General features: G+C 47.7%; 1 protein-coding gene across 1 annotated transcript; it reads left to right on the top strand.

Moving 5' to 3' along the window:
• Positions 1-18,080: 18,080 nt before the first annotated feature.
• Positions 18,081-19,610, top strand: LOC126985198 (uncharacterized). Its single transcript, XM_050839755.1, has one exon. The coding sequence runs from the start codon at positions 18,081-18,083 to the stop codon at positions 19,608-19,610; it is 1,530 nt and encodes a 509-aa protein (XP_050695712.1).

The raw sequence follows: 19,610 nt of genomic DNA, 5'->3' as shown, positions 1-19,610 counted from the left end.
ACTAAGCCAGGGTCAGCATCCCAACCTGAACACTAAGCCAGGGTCAGCATCCCAACCTGAACACTAAGCCAGGGTCAGCATCCCACCCTGAACACTAAGCCAGGGTCAGCATCCCACCCTGAACACTAAGCCAGGGTCAGCATCTTACCCTGAACACTAAGCCAGGATCAGCATCCCACCCTGAACACTAAGCCAGGGTCAGCATCCCACCCTGAACACTAAGCCAGGGTCAGCATCCCACCCTGAACACTAAGCCAGGGTCAGCATCCCACCCTGAACACTAAGCTAGGGTCAGCATCCCACCCTGAACACTAAGCCAGGGTCAGCATCCCACCCTGAACACTAAGCCAGGGTCAGCATCCCACCCTGAACACTAAGCCAGGGTCAGCATCCCACCCTGAACACTAAGCCAGGGTCAGCATCCCACCCTGAACACTAAGCCAGGGTCATCATCCCACCCTGAACACTAAGCTAGGGTCAGCATCCCACCCTGAGCACTAAGCCAGGGTCAACATCCCACCCTGAACACTAAGCCAGGGTCAGCATCCCACCCTGAACACTAAACCAGGGTCAGCATCCCAACCTGAACACTAGGCCAGGGTCAGCATCCCACCCTGAACACTAAGCCAGGGTCAGCATCCCACCCTGAACACTAAGCCAGGGTCAGCATCCCACCCTGAACACTAAGCCAGGGTCAGCATCCCACCATGAACACTAAACCAGGGTCAGCATCCCAACCTGAAAACTAAGCCAGGGTCAGCATCCCACCCTGAACACTAAGCCAGGGTCAGCATCCCACCCTGAACACTAAGCCAGGATCAGCATCCCACCCTGAACACCAATCCAGGGTCAGCATCCCACCCTGAACACTAAGCCAGGGTCAGCATCCCACCCTGAACACTAAGCCAGGGTCAGCATCCCACCCTGAACACTAAGCCAGGGTCAGCATCCCACCCTGAACACTAAGCCAGGGTCAGCATCCCACCCTGAACACTAAGCCAGGGTCAGCATCCCACCCTGAACACTAAGCCAGGGTCAGCATCCCACCCTGAACACTAAGCCAGGGTCAGCATCCCACCCTGAACACTAAGCCAGGGTCAGCATCCCACCCTGAACACTAAGCCAGGGTCAGCATCCCACCCTGAACACTAAGCCAGGGTCAGCATTCCACTCTGAACGCTAAGCCAGGGTCAGCATCCCACCCTGAACACTAAGCCAGGGTCAGCATCCCACCCTGAACACTAAGCCAGGGTCAGCATCCCACCCTGAACACTAAGCCAGGATCAGCATCCCACCCTGAACACTAATCCAGGGTCAGCATCCCACCCTGAACACTAAGCCAGGGTCAGCATCCCACCCTGAACACTAAGCCAGGGTCAGCATCCCACCCTGAACACTAAGCTAGGGTCAGCATCCTACCCTGAACACTAAGCCAGGGTCAGCATCCCACCCTGAACACTAAGCCAGGGTCAGCATCCCACCCTGAACACTAAGCCAGGGTCAGCATCCCACCCTGAACACTAAGCCAGGGTCAGCATCCCACCCTGAACACTAAGCCAGGGTCAGCATCCCACCCTGAACACTAAGCCAGGGTCAGCATCCCACCCTGAACACTAAGCCAGGGTCAGCATCCCACCCTGAACACTAAGCCAGGGTCAGCATCCCACCCTGAACACTAAGCCAGGGTTAGCATCCCACCCTGAACACTAAGCCAGGGTCAGCATCCCACCCTGAACACTAAGCCAGGGTCAGCATCCCACCCTGAACACTAAGCCAGGGTCAGCATCCCACCCTGAACACTAAGCCAGGGTCAGCATCCCACCCTGAACACTAAGCCAGGGTCAGCATCCCACCCTGAACACTAAGCCAGAGTCAGCATCCCACCCTGAACACTAAGCCAGGGTCAGCATCCCACCCTGAACACTAAGCCAGGATCAGCATCTCATCCTGAACACTAAGCCAGGATCAGCATCCCACCCTGAACACTAAGCCAGGATCAGCATCCCACCCTGAACACTAAGCCAGGATCAGCATCCCACCCTGAACACTAAGCCAGGGTCAGCATCCCACCCTGAACACTAAGCCAGGGTCAGCATCCCACCCTGAACACTAAGCCAGGATCAGCATCCCACCCTGAACACTAAGCCAGGATCAGCATCCCACCCTGAACACTAAGCCAGGATCAGCATCCCACCCTGAACACTAAGCCAGGGTCAGCATCCCACCCTGAACACTAAGCCAGGATCAGCATCCCACCCTGAACACTAAGCCAGGGTCAGCATCCCACCCTGAACACTAAGCCAGGGTCAGCATCCCACCCTGGACACTAAGCCAGGATCAGCATCCCACCCTGAACACTAAGCCAGGGTCAGCATCCCACCCTGAACACTAAGCCAGGGTCAGCATCCCACCCTGAACACTAAGCCAATGTCAGCATCCCACCCTGAACACTAAGCCAGGATCAGCATCTCATCCTGAACACTAAGCCAGGGTCAGCATCCCACCCTGAACACTAAGCCAGGATCAGCATCTCATCCTGAACACTAAGCCAGGATCAGCATCTCATCCTGAACACTAAACCAGGGTCAGCATCCCACCCTGAACTCTAAGCCAGGGTCAGCATCCCACCCTGAACACTAAGCCAGGATCAGCATCTCATCCTGAACACTAAGCCAGGATCAGCATCTCATCCTGAATACTAAACCAGGGTCAGCATCCCACCCTGAACTCTAAGCCAGGGTCAGCATCCCACCCTGAACACTAAGCCAGGGTCAGCATCCCACCCTGAACACTAAGCCAGGGTCAGCATCCCACCCTGAACGCTAAACCAGGGTCAGCATCCCACCCTGAACGCTAAACCAGGGTCAGCATCCTACCCTGAACGCTAAACCAGGGTCAGCATCCCACCCTGAACTCTAAGCCAGGGTCAGCATCCCACCCTGAACACTAAGCCAGGGTCAGCATCCCACCCTGAACTCTAAGCCAGGGTCAGCATCCCACCCTGAACGCTAAGCCAGGGTCAGCATCCCACCCTGAACACTAAGCCAGGGTCAGCATCCCACCCTGAACTCTAAGCCAGGGTCAGCATTTCACCCTGAACACTAAGCCAGCGTCAGCATCCCACCCTGAACACTAAGCCAGGGTCAGCATTTCACCCTGAACACTAAGCCAGCGTCAGCATCCCACCCTGAACGCTAAGCCAGGGTCAGCATTTCACCCTGAACACTAAGCCAGGGTCAGCATCCCACCCTGAACTCTAAGCCAGGGTCAGCATTTCACCCTGAACACTAAGCCAGCGTCAGCATCCCACCCTGAACTCTAAGCCAGGGTCAGCATTTCACCCTGAACACTAAGCCAGCGTCAGCATCCCACCCTGAACTCTAAGCCAGGGTCAGCATCCCACCCTGAACACTAAGCCAGCGTCAGCATCCCACCCTGAACGCTAAGCCAGGGTCAGCATCCCACCCTGAACGCTAAGCCAGCGTCAGCATCCCACCCTGAACTCTAAGCCAGGGTCAGCATTTCACCCTGAACACTAAGCCAGCGTCAGCATCCCACCCTGAACTCTAAGCCAGGGTCAGTATTTCACCCTGAACACTAAGCCAGCGTCAGCATCCCACCCAAGCAACTATTTTTCTTCCTTTCTTTCTTCCTTTCATCTCATTCCGTCCATCTGTATATTTTTTTCTGAATCTACATTTGCTTTGTTGCCTTCTTTGTTTACTTCCTCCCTTTCTCCTATTCCTTATATTTTTCTTCCTTTCTTTCTTCATTTTTTCCTTCCTTCCCTCCATTCTTCTCTCTCTCCTATAATTTTTTTCTTTATAATAATATTCTTTTCTTTCTTCTTTCTCTTACACTTCAGTTCATCCATTTAATCCTGTCTTTCTGTGTTCCTTCATGTGTCCATCTAAGCCAGGGTGAAGCCAAAGATAATCAAGCCGCTGCCGGTTATCTTTTTTCACTTAGTTTTAGTTCTCCTCAGTTTCGTTTTTTTTGGTGTTAATTTGATTTTTGGTTAAATATTTAGTGTTTTTTTTTTTTTTTTTTACTTTTCCCTCTTGGTTTTGAGTTCATACGTTTCGTTACATTTTGTCATTATATGTTTTTAGTTTTCTATTTTTTGACTGATCAGGAGTTGACCTTTTTAGATTTGTTAGGTCACTTTTTTTTACTACTGCTTGAGTTGATTTCTTTGTTGCTTTTTTCTTTTTCTTTTTTATGGCTTCTTTATTTTGATGTCTTGTTGGTGACAACTATTTCGTTATATTTTGAAAAGTTAACTTTTTTTTTTTTTGTCGGGATTTTGGATTTTTAGAATTTACATCGAGAGAATTTTATTGCAATGGTCAAGGCAGTGTTCAGAGTGTCCAGGGAGGTCAGGGGCCTTGTTGTGGGTCGTCATCAGCGTGTCCGTCCATTGTTCAGATCGTCATCAGCGTGTCCGTCCATTGTCCTTGTTGCGTGGGTCGTCATCAGCGTGTCCGTCCATTGTTCAGAGAGTGTCCATGCCTTGTTGCGTGGGTCGTCATCATCCATTGTTCAGAGAGTGTCCAGGCCTTGTTGCGTGGGTCGTCATCAGAGTGTCCGTCCATTGTTCAGAGAGTGTCCAGGGAGTGTCAGGTGCCTTGTTGCGTGGGTCGTCATCAGAGTGTCCATCCATTGTTCAGAGAGTGTCCAGGGAGTGTCAGGGGCCTTGTTGCGTGGGTCGTCATCAGAGTGTCCGTCCATTGTTCAGAGAGTGTCCAGGGAGTGTCAGGTGCCTTGTTGCGTGGGTCGTCATCAGCGTGTCCGTCCATTGTTCAGAGAGTGTCCAGGGAGTGTCAGGGGCCTTGTTGCGTGGGTCGTCATCAGAGTGTCCGTCCATTGTTCAGAGAGTGTCCAGGGAGTGTCAGGGGCCTTGTTGCGTGGGTCGTCATCAGCGTGTCCGTCCATTGTTCAGAGAGTGTCCAGGGAGTGTCAGGGGCCTTGTTGCGTGGGTCGTCATCAGAGTGTCAATCCATTGTTCAGAGAGTGTCCAGGGAGTGTCAGGGGCCTTGTTGCGTGGGTCGTCATCAGAGTGTCCATCCATTGTTCAGAGAGTGTCCAGGGAGTGTCAGGGGGCCTTGTTGCGTGGGTCGTCATCAGAGTGTCAGCCCATGTTGTGTTTCCATGACTTTTTATATTTTCGTATTCTTTTTCTGTAATATCGTTTCTTCGGTATTTTATTTTCCGTTTCCTGGTGTTGTACAGGCTAGCTGTATCGCCTTATCTTGGTGCTGTATGCTGCTCAGGATGAGTCTCCCTCACCCCAGAGGAGTCAGCAACCCTACCCAACACACAGCACCAAAGGCCTTACTCTGCTAGATTTTTTTCCCCTTTTCTTGATGTTGTGTTTATGTCACTTCTTTTTTCTCGTGTTTTTTTCTCTAATATTCATTATTCGGTGATATTTTTCTTTATTTTCCGTTTCCTGGTGTTGTACAGGCTAGCTGTATCGCCTTATCTTGGTGCTGTATGCTGCTCAGGATGAGTCTCCCTCACCCCAGAGGAGTCAGCAACCCTACCCAACACACAACACCAAAGGCCTTAATGCTTGCCCCAATGATTTATTTTCACTTTCATGATGTTTTTCTACAACGTCTTTATTATCGTGTTCCTTTTCAGTAATATCCATTCTTCGGTGATATTTTTATTTATTTTCCGTTTCCTGATGTTGTGCAGGCTAGCTCTATCGCCTTGTCTTGGTGCTGTATGCTGCTCAGGATGAGTCTCCCTCACCCCAGAGGAGTCAGCAACCCTACCCAACACACAGCACCAAAGAACTTACTCTGCTAGATTTTTTTCCTTTTCTTGATTTTGCGTTTCCATCACTTCTTTATTTTTGTGTTCTTATATTGTAATCTTAATTCTTCGGTGTTATTTTCTTTATTTTCCGTTTCCTTGTGTTGGGTAGCTGTATCGCCTTATCTTGGTGCTGTATGCTGCTCAGGATGAGTCTCCTTCACCCCAGAGGAGTCAGCAACCCTACCCAACACATAACACCTAAGGCCTTAATGCTAGATGCGTGGGTCGTCATCAGAGTGTTAGTCCATTGTTCAGAGAGTGTCCAGGGAGTGTCAGGGTGCCTTGTTGCGTGGGTTGTCATCAGAGTGTCCATCCATTGTTCAGAGAGTGTCCAGGGAGTGTCAGGGGACCTTGTTGCGTGGGTCGTCATCAGAGTGTCCATCCATTGTTCAGAGAGTGTCCAGGGAGTGTCAGGGTGCCTTGTTGCCTGGGTCAACATCAGAGTGTCCGTGCCTTCGTGCGTGCTTGCGTGCGTGCGTGCGTGCTTACGTACTTGCGTGAGTTCGTGCGTTTTTTCGCGCGTGGCTGCGTGCTTGCTTGTGTGAGTGTGTGCGTGCGTGCCTGCCTGCATGCTTGCGTGGGTGCGTGCGTCTGTACGTGAGTGTGTGTGCTTGCGTGCGTGTGCATGCATGGGTACGTGATTGTGTGCGTGCTTGCGTGTGTGAGTGCTTGTGTGCTGCGTGCGTTGGGCGGTCAGTGCCTGCGAGCGTGTGTTCGTCCGTTCCTTCGTGGGTGTGTATACTCGTGTTCGTGCGTGCGAGCGTGTGTTCGTCCGTTCCTTCGTGCGTGTGTATACTCGTGTTCGTGCGTGCGATCGTGTGTTCATCCGTTCCTTCGTGCGTGTGTGTACTCGTGTTCGTGCGTGCGAGCGTGCGTTGAGGATGGGTGCGTGCGAGCGTGTGTTCGTCCGTTCCTTCGTGCGTGTGTACTCGTGTTCGTGCGTGCGAGCGTGTGCTCATCCGTTCCTTCGTGCGTGTGTATTCGTGTTCGTGCGTGCGAGCGTGCGTTGGGGATGGGTGTGTGCGAGCGTGTGTTCGTCCGTTCGTTCTTGCGTGTGTTCTTGCGTTCGTGCGTGCGAGCGTGGGTGGGGGGTGAGTGCGTGGTTGTGCGTCCGTTCGTTCGTGCGTGTGTGCTTGCGTTCGTGCGTGCGTGCGTGCGTTGGGGGGTGAGTGCGAGCGAGCGTGCGTTGGGGAGTGAGTTCGTGCTGGCGTGCGTTGCGGGGTGAGTGCGTGCGTGCTGCGTGAGCTAGGCGAATAACACGCGAGAACTTTTCCTGTCGCAGCAGGAGCAGACCGACATCAGCTTCGGCAGCGGCCGTGGGAGTTGCTTCAACTCCCTCTGGGAGGCCTTCCTCTCCTCTTTTTGTTCCTTATTGGAGGGAAGCCTCCCTATCCTGTCACGGCAGAGCGTTAGTCCATTAGTCCCCTGCTTCATTATCCTCTGTGTGTGTGTGTGTGTGTGTGTGTGTGTGTGTGTGTGTGTGTGTGTGTGTGCGCGCGCGCGTGTGTGTGTGTGTGTGTGTGAGGTTCTGAGGCTCGCCTGGCCTCGGGGATCAGCCACGGGATTTTGATTTCTTGAGATGGAGTCACCCTTTTCCTTTTCCTTACCCTGTATAGGGTCGAGATTTACCACATCACCTCGGTTTGCGATATGCCGTTTTAGGGAGCACAGAGTTGACATTGCATAGGGCTGAATCTAGAGCTAGTTGCACCTTTTGTGGTGAAGATCGCTACGGGAGCTGATTGGCTGGATGGAGGGAGGGAGATGTTAGCTACGGGAGCTGATTGGCTTGATGGAGGGAGGGTGTGCTTAGCTACGGGATCTGATTGGTTGGATGGAAGGTCTTATTTATAAAGTAATCTTCGCCTCGGCTCGCCTGTTTGAAAAGCCTCTCGTTGAAGTTGCCGGGGTATTCACGGACTGTTTTGTGATCCTAGTGATGGCTGTACAGTGTACACGCCTTCAGCGTCATGAATGGTAAAGTCACCCGTGACAACTTGGCCAAGCTTCTCCGCGGCCTTGGGAATAGTCGTAATGGCAGCTCGATACGTTGAAAATAACGGCCCTGTGGGGTAAGAAGTGAGCATTTTTCCCTTCAATAATTGTTTACTCCCACCATCTTAAGTATTGTGCGAAATATATGAATTAGAATTATAACACTGGTTGTCCCGAGGTTACGACCGTGACGTCACCGGCGGAAGAGATAATAGAAAGGAAAGGAGAAAAAATGGAGCTGGAAGTGGAAGGAGAGAAGAAGTGGAGGGAAGAAACTGATAGGGAAGGTGGTAAAGGAAAGTGTAAATGCGAGTAGGAAGAGAAAGAGAGGGAAGGAAAAAAGGGAGCTGTTAGTGGAAGAAAAGAAAGACAGAGAAAACATTTGGAAAGTTACGGAAAAATGTGTGATTGGAGGGAGAGAAAAAAGTGTAGGGAAGAGAGAGAGAAAGTGGACGATAGAGAAAGTGAAATGGTGGATAATAAGAGAGGCGGGACAAGGGGACTGAGGAGAAGAAGAAGGAACGCCAATAATGGAGAGAGGGATAAAAGCTGAAAATGGAGGAAAAGGAAAAGACAGGAAGAAACCAGGAAAAGGAGAAACTAAGGGGGAAAAAAGAAAGTAAAGGAGGAAAAAGGAAGTAAGAAAGAGAGTAGGGAACTGAGAGGCGAGTATAGAAGGAAGGAAGGAAGGAAGTATAGAAGTAAGGGAGATATATAATAAGGAAGTAGGGAGGTGAAGGAGGAAGGAAGTAAGGAATAAAAAAAAGTAGGACTTAAAAAGGAAACTAGCAAAAAGTGATGGAGAGAAGGAGGAGGGGAGGAGGAAGGGGGGGGAAATGGAGGAAAAGGAAGAGAGAAAACATCAAACGGGAAGGAAGGGAAGACAAGTGAGGAAGGAAGGAAGGGAGGAAAAAAAAGGTATCTCCAGGATCTCTCTCTCTCTCTCTCTCTCTCTCTCTCTCTCTCTCTCTCTCTCTCTCTCTCTCTCTCTCTCTCTCTCTCTCTTTTCTATCTTTTTCACACTCACTCATTGAAAAAAAGGACAAAAGAATAGGACAAAAAGCTTACTAACTAATCCATCTTTGGGAGCGGGCCAGCCTACCCACGTGCGCACCTACACCTAATCATAAGGGCGGAAAGAAAGGGCAACTACTGGCTGGTTATAAATATCTCTCAAAAAATATGTTGGCCCAATACTTTTTCCGATATTGGTTCTGGTGGAGGTGGTGGTGGTGGTAGTGTTTGTTCTGCCTCTATAATCACCACCACCATCACCACCACCACCTCCATCGTCAACACTACCTCAACCATCACCACCACTACCAGTACCATTAATCACCACTACCGACTCCACCACTGCCGACATATCACTACCACGAGCTTCACTACCATCACCATAACTTAATCACCACTACGGTCACCATCACCATTATCACCACCATATTGCTGTTACTACTAAAACCATTACTACTAATAATACTGCTACTACTATTGCTACTACTACTTTACTACTCCTAATAATAATTCTAATACTAATAATAACACGGAAAAAGTCATTAATTACGCCAATGTTTTCTTACTGTATTTTTCAGGGGCCGCCTCGCCGAGTTTGGCCGCGCCGAACGAGCCATAAAAATCCATCCAGCGCCGGTGAGTTTTTGTTTCGACTGTGTTTTGCATTATTTTTTTTTTTCCATTGATGTGCCGAATTGTACCGAATTAGTTTAGGAGCGAGATAACTTTGTGCGTGTGTGTGCGTATGTGTGTGACTCGAAATGTTCACGGGTAATACACACACACACACACACACACATACGACAATCACATTCACACTCACTCTCCCCATGCCTCTCTTCACCGTTCACTAACCTCATAACATAGCCACACCTTGTAGTCAGTCACCACTCCACTCATCTCCATTCCAGTCATCACCCATCACCACTAACACCGCTACGTAACATCACCACCACTAACACCTCCACCAGTCCTCGTCATCACCACCTCCTTCACGCTGTAACCTCACCTCACCTTTCACCCCCTCCTCTTTACCTGTCCGCGCGCACCTGTTGACAATACGCCGCCTGATTTACATTCAAGGAGCCGAGTCCGTCCATTAAATAGGAGCACGATTTTTTTTTTTTTTTTTTTTTTACCTTTTTTCCTTTTTTCCTGCATGGAGTTTTTTTTCTTTTTTTCTTTTTTGTTCTTCTTGTTTTCTTGTATTTGTTGTTGTTCTTCTTCTTCTTTATTATTTTACTCGTTTTCTGGCTTTTATTTCACTATTGATTTTTCTTATTCTATTTTTTTAACTCATTGATTTTGTCTTTTCCTTTTGACCTTTTTCCTTATTTCTTCTTGTTTTTTCTTCTTTACTTGTTTTTTTCTCGGTGGTGACGTCATAGGGAAAGGGTGATGATGATGATGATGATGATGATGATGATGACGAGGAAGGAAGGAATGGAGGGGTATGAGAGGAAGGGGAAGGAAAGGGATAGGAAGGAAAGGGGAAGGTAGGAGAGGTAGGTAGATAGGTAAGGAGGATGGGAAGGGAAGGAAAGGGAAGGGGAGAGAAGGGAAGGGAAGAGAAGGGAAGGATGAGGAGGATGATAAGGAGAGGTTGATAGGTAGGCAAGGGGAGGGAAGGGTAGGTAGGAAGAGATGATGATGATGAAGATGAGGAAGAGGAAGAGAAAGTGAAAGAAAAAAAAGAGAAGAAACAGAATGAGAAGAAAGAGAGAGGAGAAAAAGAAAGAGAAAGAGGAGAAGAAAAGAAAAAAAGAGAAAGAGGAAGAAAGGAGAAAGAGAGGAGGAAGGAGGAGGAGGAGGAGAGGAGGAGGAGGAGGAGGAAGAACAAGATTAAATAAACAAATAGAAGGAAATTTATGAGAGAGAGAGAGAGAGAGAGAGAGAGAGAGAGTATGCTAATCAGGTGCTCTTAGTCAACAACAACTTTTGCAAATTAATGTTTCAAAACTTTTTAGGCCAAACATTTAACGTTTTATGTTTTTTTTAGCCCAGTGCAAAACCTGTGTGTGTGTATGTATGTGTGTGTGTGTGTGTGTGTGTGTGTGTGTGTGTGTGTGTGTGTGTGTGTGTGTGTGTGTCTGTCTGTCTTACTGTCTGTTTGTCTGTCTGTCTGTCTTACTGTCTGTTTGTCTGTCTGTCTGTATGTATGTATGTATGTTGGTTAGTCAGTCTATTTTTCCATCTTTTTGTGTGTTTGTATGTGTTTTTATGTATTTTGTCCTTGTGTCTGTTTTTCTGTGTCTGTCTGTCTGTTAGTTTGTCTATTTGTTTATATTTCTGTTAGCGTTTTTGTATCATTTACTCTGTCCGTTTTTCTGTTAATCTGTCTGTTTGTTGGTCACTGCCTGTCTGTCTGTCTGTCTGTCTATGTGTCTGTCTGTCTGTGTGTCTGTATACAAGCATCCATGAACACGTATTGCATTCACTCACCAACAGTCATTCATGCATACATAAATATTCTGTGTAATAACCTTCATGTGTTTTTTGATTTATCTATCCATATCTATCTATCAGTCTGCCTCTATTTGTTTATCAAGCTATCATTTTTTTTATTGAATTTATGGATAGATTAGCCGGTTAATTTTCGTTTATTTATCTATCTAGTTAGCTTTTATTACCCTTTATCCTTTTTATATTCGTTTATTTGACTCTCTGTTTACATACTTTTCCAGTCACGTTTTTATCTACCTTCATTTATTTTTCATGCAGTTCATTTTTCATTCACTTAAGTTTTCATTCACTTCATTCTTCATTCATTTTTTTCATTTCCCATTCTTTTTTTTCTTTTTTATTCATTTTTTTATTATTTTTCATTCATTTTTTTTCATTTTCATTAATTCTTTTTATTTTTCATGCACTTCATTTCACATTTTTTTCATTTTCATTAATTTTTTTCATTTTTCATTCATTTTTCACTCACTTTATATTCATTTCTTTTTTATATTTTTCATTCATTTTTTTCATTTTTCATTCAGTTCGTTTTTCACATTTTTAATTTTTCATCTAGTCCATTATTCATTCACTACATTTTTCATTTTTTTATTTTTCATTCAGTTCACTTCGTTTTTCATTTTTCATTTCTTTCTTTTTCTTTTCTTTTTTCCATTCATTTTTCATTTTTCATTCAGTTCACATCTGTAATTTACGTGTTCTCTTATCTGTTTACATTCATCTAGTTATCTATCTATCTGTGTAACCCTTATCAGCTTTTCTATTCATCTATCCAACTATCTATCTACCTAGGTTATTAAGGGACTGTGGGCTGGAAATTTTGGGGATGGGAGTGACAAAGGAAGTTTTCCAGTCGCTAGGGCAAGTGTTTTGTTCAAGTGAAACATTTATTATGGAGCAAATGGGGGTGGCAGGTTCAGGGGCAAATTCCTTATAGATTTTGATTGGGAGGTCAGTGGGCGTGGTAGCTCTGTGCGTCCTTAATTTCTTTAATTTATTGAAAACGTCAACCTCCTGGACGGAGGGGGGTGGAGAGGGGGATGGTAGGTAAGCGGGGAGGGCGGTGAGATCAAGTTTTGGGAGGCTTTGACAGATACCCGCGAAATGGGTATTTATCTCCTCGGCCGCCCGGTCAGGTGATAAATGTGAAGTGCAAGGGAAGGAGGGTGAATGTTTGCCGAGTCCACAAAGAGACCTGACCTTGTGATACCACTGTCTGTTGTTGGCCTGTTTAAGATGGTGTATTTTTTTCAGGATAATAGTTTGCTCTGGCGGTTTTGATCTCCCTGATGACTCTGTTCCTGAGCTGTCTGTAGCGGGCAGGGTCTGTGTTGTGGGCCCTGTTTCTCTGCGAGATGAGCCTCTTGACGGTGGGGTTGATCCAGGGGGCATCAGATGGATGGATTGGGAACGTCTTGATGGGGAGGCAGGTGTGATAGGCGCTGGTAATAGTGTGCTGGTATTGCTCCCATTTGTGGTTGACGTCTGGCTTATTTGTCACTTCAGTCCAGGGGTGTTGCGTAATCCACTGTCCGAACCGTCTGATGGCCGAGTCAGTCAGGGGCCTGAATGACCTGGCGGAGGATGACTGAGGCAGTGAGGTGGTGTGAGCCGGTTCCCACAGGATTGACAGGTGGCCGCTGCTCCCATGCGTGTGTGTGTGTGTGTGTGTGTGTGAGCCACACGAGAACTGTTACAATATCAAGTCCCTAGGTGGAATAGGTAAAATTTTAAAAAATATTTAAACTTCTCAAAACCATGATTTTGCACTTTAAAAAAATATCTCCTCTTTTACACTTCTTGTTAGACACATATATTTCACTGCAACTTATGAAAGTATGTGTAAGGAAAAAAGGCTACTCTCGAAACTATTGTTTGAAGTTGATTTTAATTTTTTAGAAATATTTGTATGTCAAAAAATGTTGTATTATTTCATCGAATTTTAAAAACTATTTTTTACTATTGTATAAAACCAAAAGAGAGTAGCCTATAATTTGCTATCCTTCTTGATTAAAATGCTTTTTAAATGAAAGAAATCGGCCCATAAATCAGGGAGGATATACACTTAGAACATAAAGAATTTAACATGGGATTTGAGATTTTACAACCCCCTCTTAAGTTTGATTCAACAGCCCCTATTTTCTCAACAACTAAACTTTTGAAATTTGACGCTATTCATAAATACTTTACTTTATTATTTGTATTCAAAATGGTGCAAAACTATGGAGGAAATAGTATTTTTAAGATTGTTGACAACCCCAGAAATACAAGAAGTAATAATATTGATTTGTACTGCCTCCCATTTTAAAACATTACTTTTTAAAAAGTGTGGTAAGTTTTGGTCCTCAATTATTCAATAGTCTTCCTTTGAAACATAAAATTCTCCTCAGATCAAGTAATATATCAATATTTAAAAGGGAAATAAATATAATATTTCACTAATCGCTTAAATTAATTGTTTATTCTTTATGTAATCTTTAGTTTCATATAATGCACACACACATTTCATGTAATCTTGTGTTAAAATAATCAGATGTTTAAGCATCCACAAAATCACGTACTTAGATAATGTACCATGGAACTACGGCTCGATAGACCGTTGCTTCATTTACAATATTTTTTTTTTTTTTTGTATATATCTGTATCTGTATCTGGATATTAATGCGCAGGGCACCCATGAGGTGCATAACACGCATATTTGTGCTGGTTGTTGGGGAGACGGGGAAGCCGGGTGTGCAGGGGAGGGAAGTGAATCAAGTGTAATTGTTAGTGTTGGTGTGTTGTGGTGACAAGTGAGTGTGTATTTGTTTTCTGAATGCGGGAATTGTACCGCAGTCTAAAATCCGTTGAGGGAGGCTGTTCCCGTCACGTACGGTGCGTGGAAAATATGAGTGTTTGTATGCGTCAGTGTTAGTGTGATATGTTTGGTACTTATGGATGTGTGTGTTACGAGTACGTTGACTGTTTGCGTTGTGCAAATATGTATGTGGGTCAATGTGAGTGTTTGTGATCTTGTACGTAAGTGTAAGTCTGTGTGCTTGTCTGCGTATGTGAAGAGGTTCAATGTTTATTTGTTGTTTGACCCAAGATCAACAGAACAGACCAGGTCTTCCCACGCGCAGGTTTTGACGTCATCAGCAGTATGATGGAGAGCAGGCGGAGAATAATAAGGAACACGAGAGATATTTCATGGGATACTGAAACATTTTCAGTATGCGTGTGTGTGTGTGTGTGTGTGTGTGTGTGTGTGTGTGTGTGTGTGTGTGTGTGTGTGTGATGAACCTTCTTGTCCAATTATTTCTGGACATATTCTTACTCGCCGCAATCATCCTCTATAGAATAGTTCTCCTGTCCACCCTCTGGAACACATTAACTACTTCTACGCAGCCTTTTCTTACCCCTGCCCATTAATTGTGTGACTGCTTCAGTTCCTTAATCCTAAATGCTAAAGTCGCCCATAGAAATCAAAGAAAATGGAGCACACGAGATGCGTCTGCACGTGTAGTCAGGTAAAGACTGGTGGGGTGATTTCAAATGAAGCAGACTGAGTTGCTGCAGGTGACGTCACTGCGCAGAAGAGGAGAATTCTGGTACGAGGTTGAGAAGACCTGGTATATTCTATTGATCTTGGTTTGATGCATGTTGTGATTCCAGGCGTTCGAGTGTAATTGTTTGTAATGAACCTAGCCGCCTTGGTGTTGATTTGTTCTAACCTATCAATGTTTCTGTGTGTGTAAGGATCCCACACCGTGGAGCAGTATTCAAGTGTTGGTCTCACAAGTGTGTCATAAGCTATGTGTTTAATGGCATGTGTGCAGTTATGTAAATTCCTCCTCAGGAACCCCAGTGTTCTGTTGGCTGTGGCACTGATGTGGTCTATGTGAGTGTATGTATATATGATGTTTTGATAGCAATAAATACTTACTGTACTTACATACTTGCTTACTTACTTACACACACACACACACACACACACACACACACACACACACTGGATTTTGGAGAGAGAGAGAGAGAGAGAGAGAGAGAGAGAGAGAGAGAGAGAGAGAGAGAGAGAGAGAGAGAGAGAGAAATATGTACATAGATTTACATAGAAAATCAGACAACACAGACCCCATGGTCCAGACTAGGTGGCTTGTCCTTAAACCTAAGTGATTTTACATTAATCAGAAGGCTCCAAAACGTTGCATTTCTACTCTAGTTGATATTAAGTTGAAGGAAGTGACGGTCGAGCTTTTTTTTGAAGGAGTCAATCGTGTTACACTGGACCACTGATGGTGGGAGCTTATTCCATTCTCGCACTTCAACGTTGGTGAAGAAAAATTTGGTGCAGTCTGAATTTACTTGTCTACATCTGAGTTTTACGCGATTGTTCCTCGTGCGCAAAGTGTCATCGATCATAAACAATGTTGATCTGTCTACATCCGTGAAACCATTAAGTATTTTAAAACATTCGATCAGTTTTCCTCGGAGGCGACGTTTCTCAAGAGAAAACATGTTAAGGGTGGAAAGCCTTTCTTCGTAGGATTTGTTGCTCAAGGAAGGGATCATTTTCGTTGCCCGACGCTGAACACCTTCTAATTTAGCAATGTCCTTTGCATGGTGGGGAGACCAAAACTGTACCGCATATTCCAAGTGGGGTCTGACTAAACTATTGTAGAGCAGAAGTATTACATCTTTATTCTTGAATAAAAAGTTTCTTTTAATGAAGCCCAACATTCTGTTCGCTTTATTTGCTGCATCGATGCATTGCTGTGAGAATTTGAGATTTGCCGCGATTTTGACCCCAAAGTCCTTGAAGCATTGAACGCTTTTGAGTTTAACGCCGCGCATTTCGTAATCGAACTTCTTATTTCTCGTTCCAACTTGAAGGACCTGGCACTTGTCTACGTTAAAGGGCATCTCCCATCTATCCGATCAAGCTGAAATTTTGTGCAAATCCTCTTGGAGGCTTTGCCTGTCTTCGTCAGTGAGAACCGAGTTACCAATCTTTGTGTCATCTGCAAATTTACTAATGCGATTATTGAGAGAGAGAGAGAGAGAGAGAGAGAGAGAGAGAGAGAGTTACAATTTTATGCTAGTGTGATGCAGAATTTTCTCAGGAAGATGATGCTGGTCTCAGTTTTTCGTAAAAATTAATGCTGGGGTTAGGAAACAGGGTGGGAGTGAGGTGTGTGAAGTCGTCGGTTTGGGCAGACAACGAGGATGGGGCGGGGCTTAATTAGGCTCGAGGAAGGGGCGGAGCTTATCGAGATGCCAGCCAATCATCGTCCAGGATGAGATGCCGTGAACATTTCTATATATATTTTTTTATTCACCGACAGTTACTTCATAGGGTATATAACAAAAAATATACATCTTATTTTATTTTATTGTAGTAGTTTATAACATAAAAAACATCCGAGAGGTCCTAATAAAATAGCTAATTTCAAAATTTGGTTCTTGACGTTCTATGAGAGTGACGATACCTCTCTATACTTGCCTTGGCGGGGAGACATCAATAGCCCGGGACGCATATATACCAAGTCTCTTAGGGTTCAGCATAAGGAGAAATTAGGACCAATCAGCGCGCGCGGTGACCGCGGGGTGCTGGGGGGGAATGGCCAGGCCGCCACCCACAAGTAAAGAAAATGGAATTCACGGGTAACTTGTGTGTGTGTGTGTGTGTGTGTTGCCTGCGGTGCCTGTATGTGTGTATGGGTGTATGGGTGGGTGGGTGTTGTCCGCCGTGCCTGTGAGTGTGTTTATGCGTGTGTGTTGTCTGCGGTGCCTGTGAGTGCGTTTATGCGTGTGTGTTGTCCGCGGTGCCTGTGAGTGTGTATGGGAGTAGGGGTGTGTGTGTGTTGTCCGTGGTGCCTGTGAGTGTGTATTGGTGTATGGGTGTGTGTGTGTTGTCCGCGGTGCCTGTGAGTGTGTATTGGTGTATGGGTGTGCGTGTGTTGTCCGCGGTGCCTGTGAGTGTGTTTATGCGTGTGTGTTGTCCGCGGTGCCTGTGAGTGTGTTTATGTGTGTGTGTTGTCCGCGGTGCCTGTGAGTGTGTTTATGTGTGTGTGTTGTCCGCGGTGCCTGTGAGTGTGTATGGGTGTATGGGTGTGTGTGTTGTCCGCGGTGCCTGTGAGTGTGTATGGGTGTATGGGTGTGTGTGTGTTGTCCGCGGTGCCTGTGAGTGTGTATGGGTGTATGGGTGTGTGTGTGTTGTCCGCGATGCCTGTGAGTGTGTATGGGTGTATGGGTGTGTGTGTGTTGTCCGCGGTGCCTGTGAGTGTGTTTATGCGTGTGTGTTGTCCGCGGTGCCTGTGAGTGTGTTTATGCGTGTGTTGTCCGCGGTGCCTGTGAGTGTGTTTATGTGTGTGTGTTGTCCGCGGTGCCTGTGAGTGTGTTTATGTGTGTGTGTTGTCCGCGGTGCCTGTGAGTGTGTTTATGTGTGTGTGTTGTCCGCGGTGCCTGTGAGTGTGTTTATGCGTGTGTGTTGTCCGCGGTGCCTGTGAGTGTGTTTATGCGTGTGTGTTGTCCGCGGTGCCTGTGAGTGTGTTCATGCGTGTGTTGTCCAAAGAGACTTGGTATATATGCGTCCGGCATACAGGGTAGTTGTGATATCTGAGCTACATTCTCCATGTAGTGATTGATTATGCCTTCTCAAATACTGTAAATCCACTCTAAAGCTCTGTGAATTAACTCTAGTCTAAGCCGATCCATCGCTAGGCAGCAACACAGCCCCTTGATCGTCGCGGAGATGTCACGTGCTGAGGTGGCGATGTGAAGCAGTGTTAACGTCAGCAAACATGAACTACAAAGAAGCTTCTGCTGCTAGCGAGCCCTGCGCCGCGGGAGTGACCGAGGACTATCTTCACCGTCCTCAAGTCGTGTTTCCCAATAAGCGGCCCGCGAGGGTCTCCGAAGCCACCAACCTGACTCAATACAGCTGCCCTCTGAGATGTGTGCCCAAGGCAGCCTCGCTGAGCATCAGCAGGCGACTGGCGATAAACCCGAGGGAGGTACCCAATGTGCGGCCACACCAGCGGGAGGCCGTGGCCGCCCTGGTGGACGTGGCCGCTGAATCCTTCTTGAGCGGGTGCGTGGTGCTGCCGTGCGGGAGCGGCAAGACGCTGGTGGGCGTCCTTGCCGCCGCCACCATGCGGCGCCGCACGTTGGTGGTGTGCGCTACACTGGAGCAGGTGGAGCAATGGCGTCGGCAGCTGCTGCAGTGGACGCTGCTGACGGCAGAGCTGGTGTACCGGTGTGGCGCCGCTGTCCAGCGAGACGCTGCAGAGCTGGAGGGCGCTGCCGTGGTGCTGACCACCTACCACTGGCTCAGCAGCTCCCAGGAGGCGGTGGGCACCAACGCCTGTGAGCGGCGAGCCGTGCTGGCCATGACCTACGGCCTGTTGCTGTTGGACGAGGTGCACAAGTTGCCAGCCGCCGTGTACCGTCACCTGCCTCACCGCGTCAGCAGCAGCTGGCGCGTGGGCCTCACAGCCGATCTCTCCCGCGAGGCAGAAGAGGAACACGTCATCTTGTCGAGCGTCGGGCCGGTGAGGGCACGGGCCAGCGTGTGCCGGCTGGTTCTCCTGAGGGTGATCGCCCGTGTGGACGTAATCCAGGTGGTGGTGCCGCTGGCAAGGGGCTTCTCATGCGTGCTGCAGCACACGCCGGGCCGGCCCGACCTCCACCGCCTACTGCTGACACTCAACCCGTACAAGTTTTGTTACCTCCGTTCCTTGATACAACTCGTGGAGCGCAGGAAGCGCCAGAAGCTCCTGGTCATGTTCGAGGAGCTGCTGCACTTGCAGGTGTTCGCCATGGCCAGCAGGCGCCTGTGGGCGTGCGGCGGTGACGGGAGGCGGGAACTCGTCGTGCAGAACTTCCAGCACTCGGCGACGCCTCAGACACTCCTGGTAAGTCGCATCAGTGACACGGGGCTCGACGTGCCCGACCTGTCCTACTGTCTGCAGCTGGGCAGCCTGGGAGGCTCGCGCCAGCAAGAGGTGCAGCGAGTGGGTCGCGTGCAGCGGTACAAGCCAGACGGAAGAGGCTCAGAGTTCCACACGGTGGTGACAGCGTGGCCCAGCTGGCCTGAGCTGGAGTACAGCCGGCACCGCAACGCCCACCTGCGGCAGCAAGGTTACCAGCTGCGCTACGTGCAGGCTCGCACGGTGCTGCGGCCCATTTCTGCGCGACAAAATTCTTTGCTGGTCAAATTTGGCCACGCGCTGGGCCGCAAACTCTCCTCGGAGCCCAAGGCCACCGTCAACGAGTGGATCCTCAAAGTGTATCCGCCAATATTGCGCGCACTACCCCACCAGGAGCTGTGA

The sequence above is a fragment of the Eriocheir sinensis genome, chromosome 59 (genome assembly GCF_024679095.1).
Source record: "Eriocheir sinensis breed Jianghai 21 chromosome 59, ASM2467909v1, whole genome shotgun sequence".
NCBI classification, from domain to species: domain Eukaryota; kingdom Metazoa; phylum Arthropoda; class Malacostraca; order Decapoda; family Varunidae; genus Eriocheir; species Eriocheir sinensis.
Note: the sequence above shows the minus strand (reverse complement) of the source record. Positions and strands in the feature narration are given on the sequence as shown.

Coding starts and splice junctions, on each gene's coding strand:
- LOC126985198 (XM_050839755.1), top strand. CDS start 18,081: ATGAACTACAAAGAAGCTTCTGCTGCTAGCGAGCCCTGCGCCGCGGGA.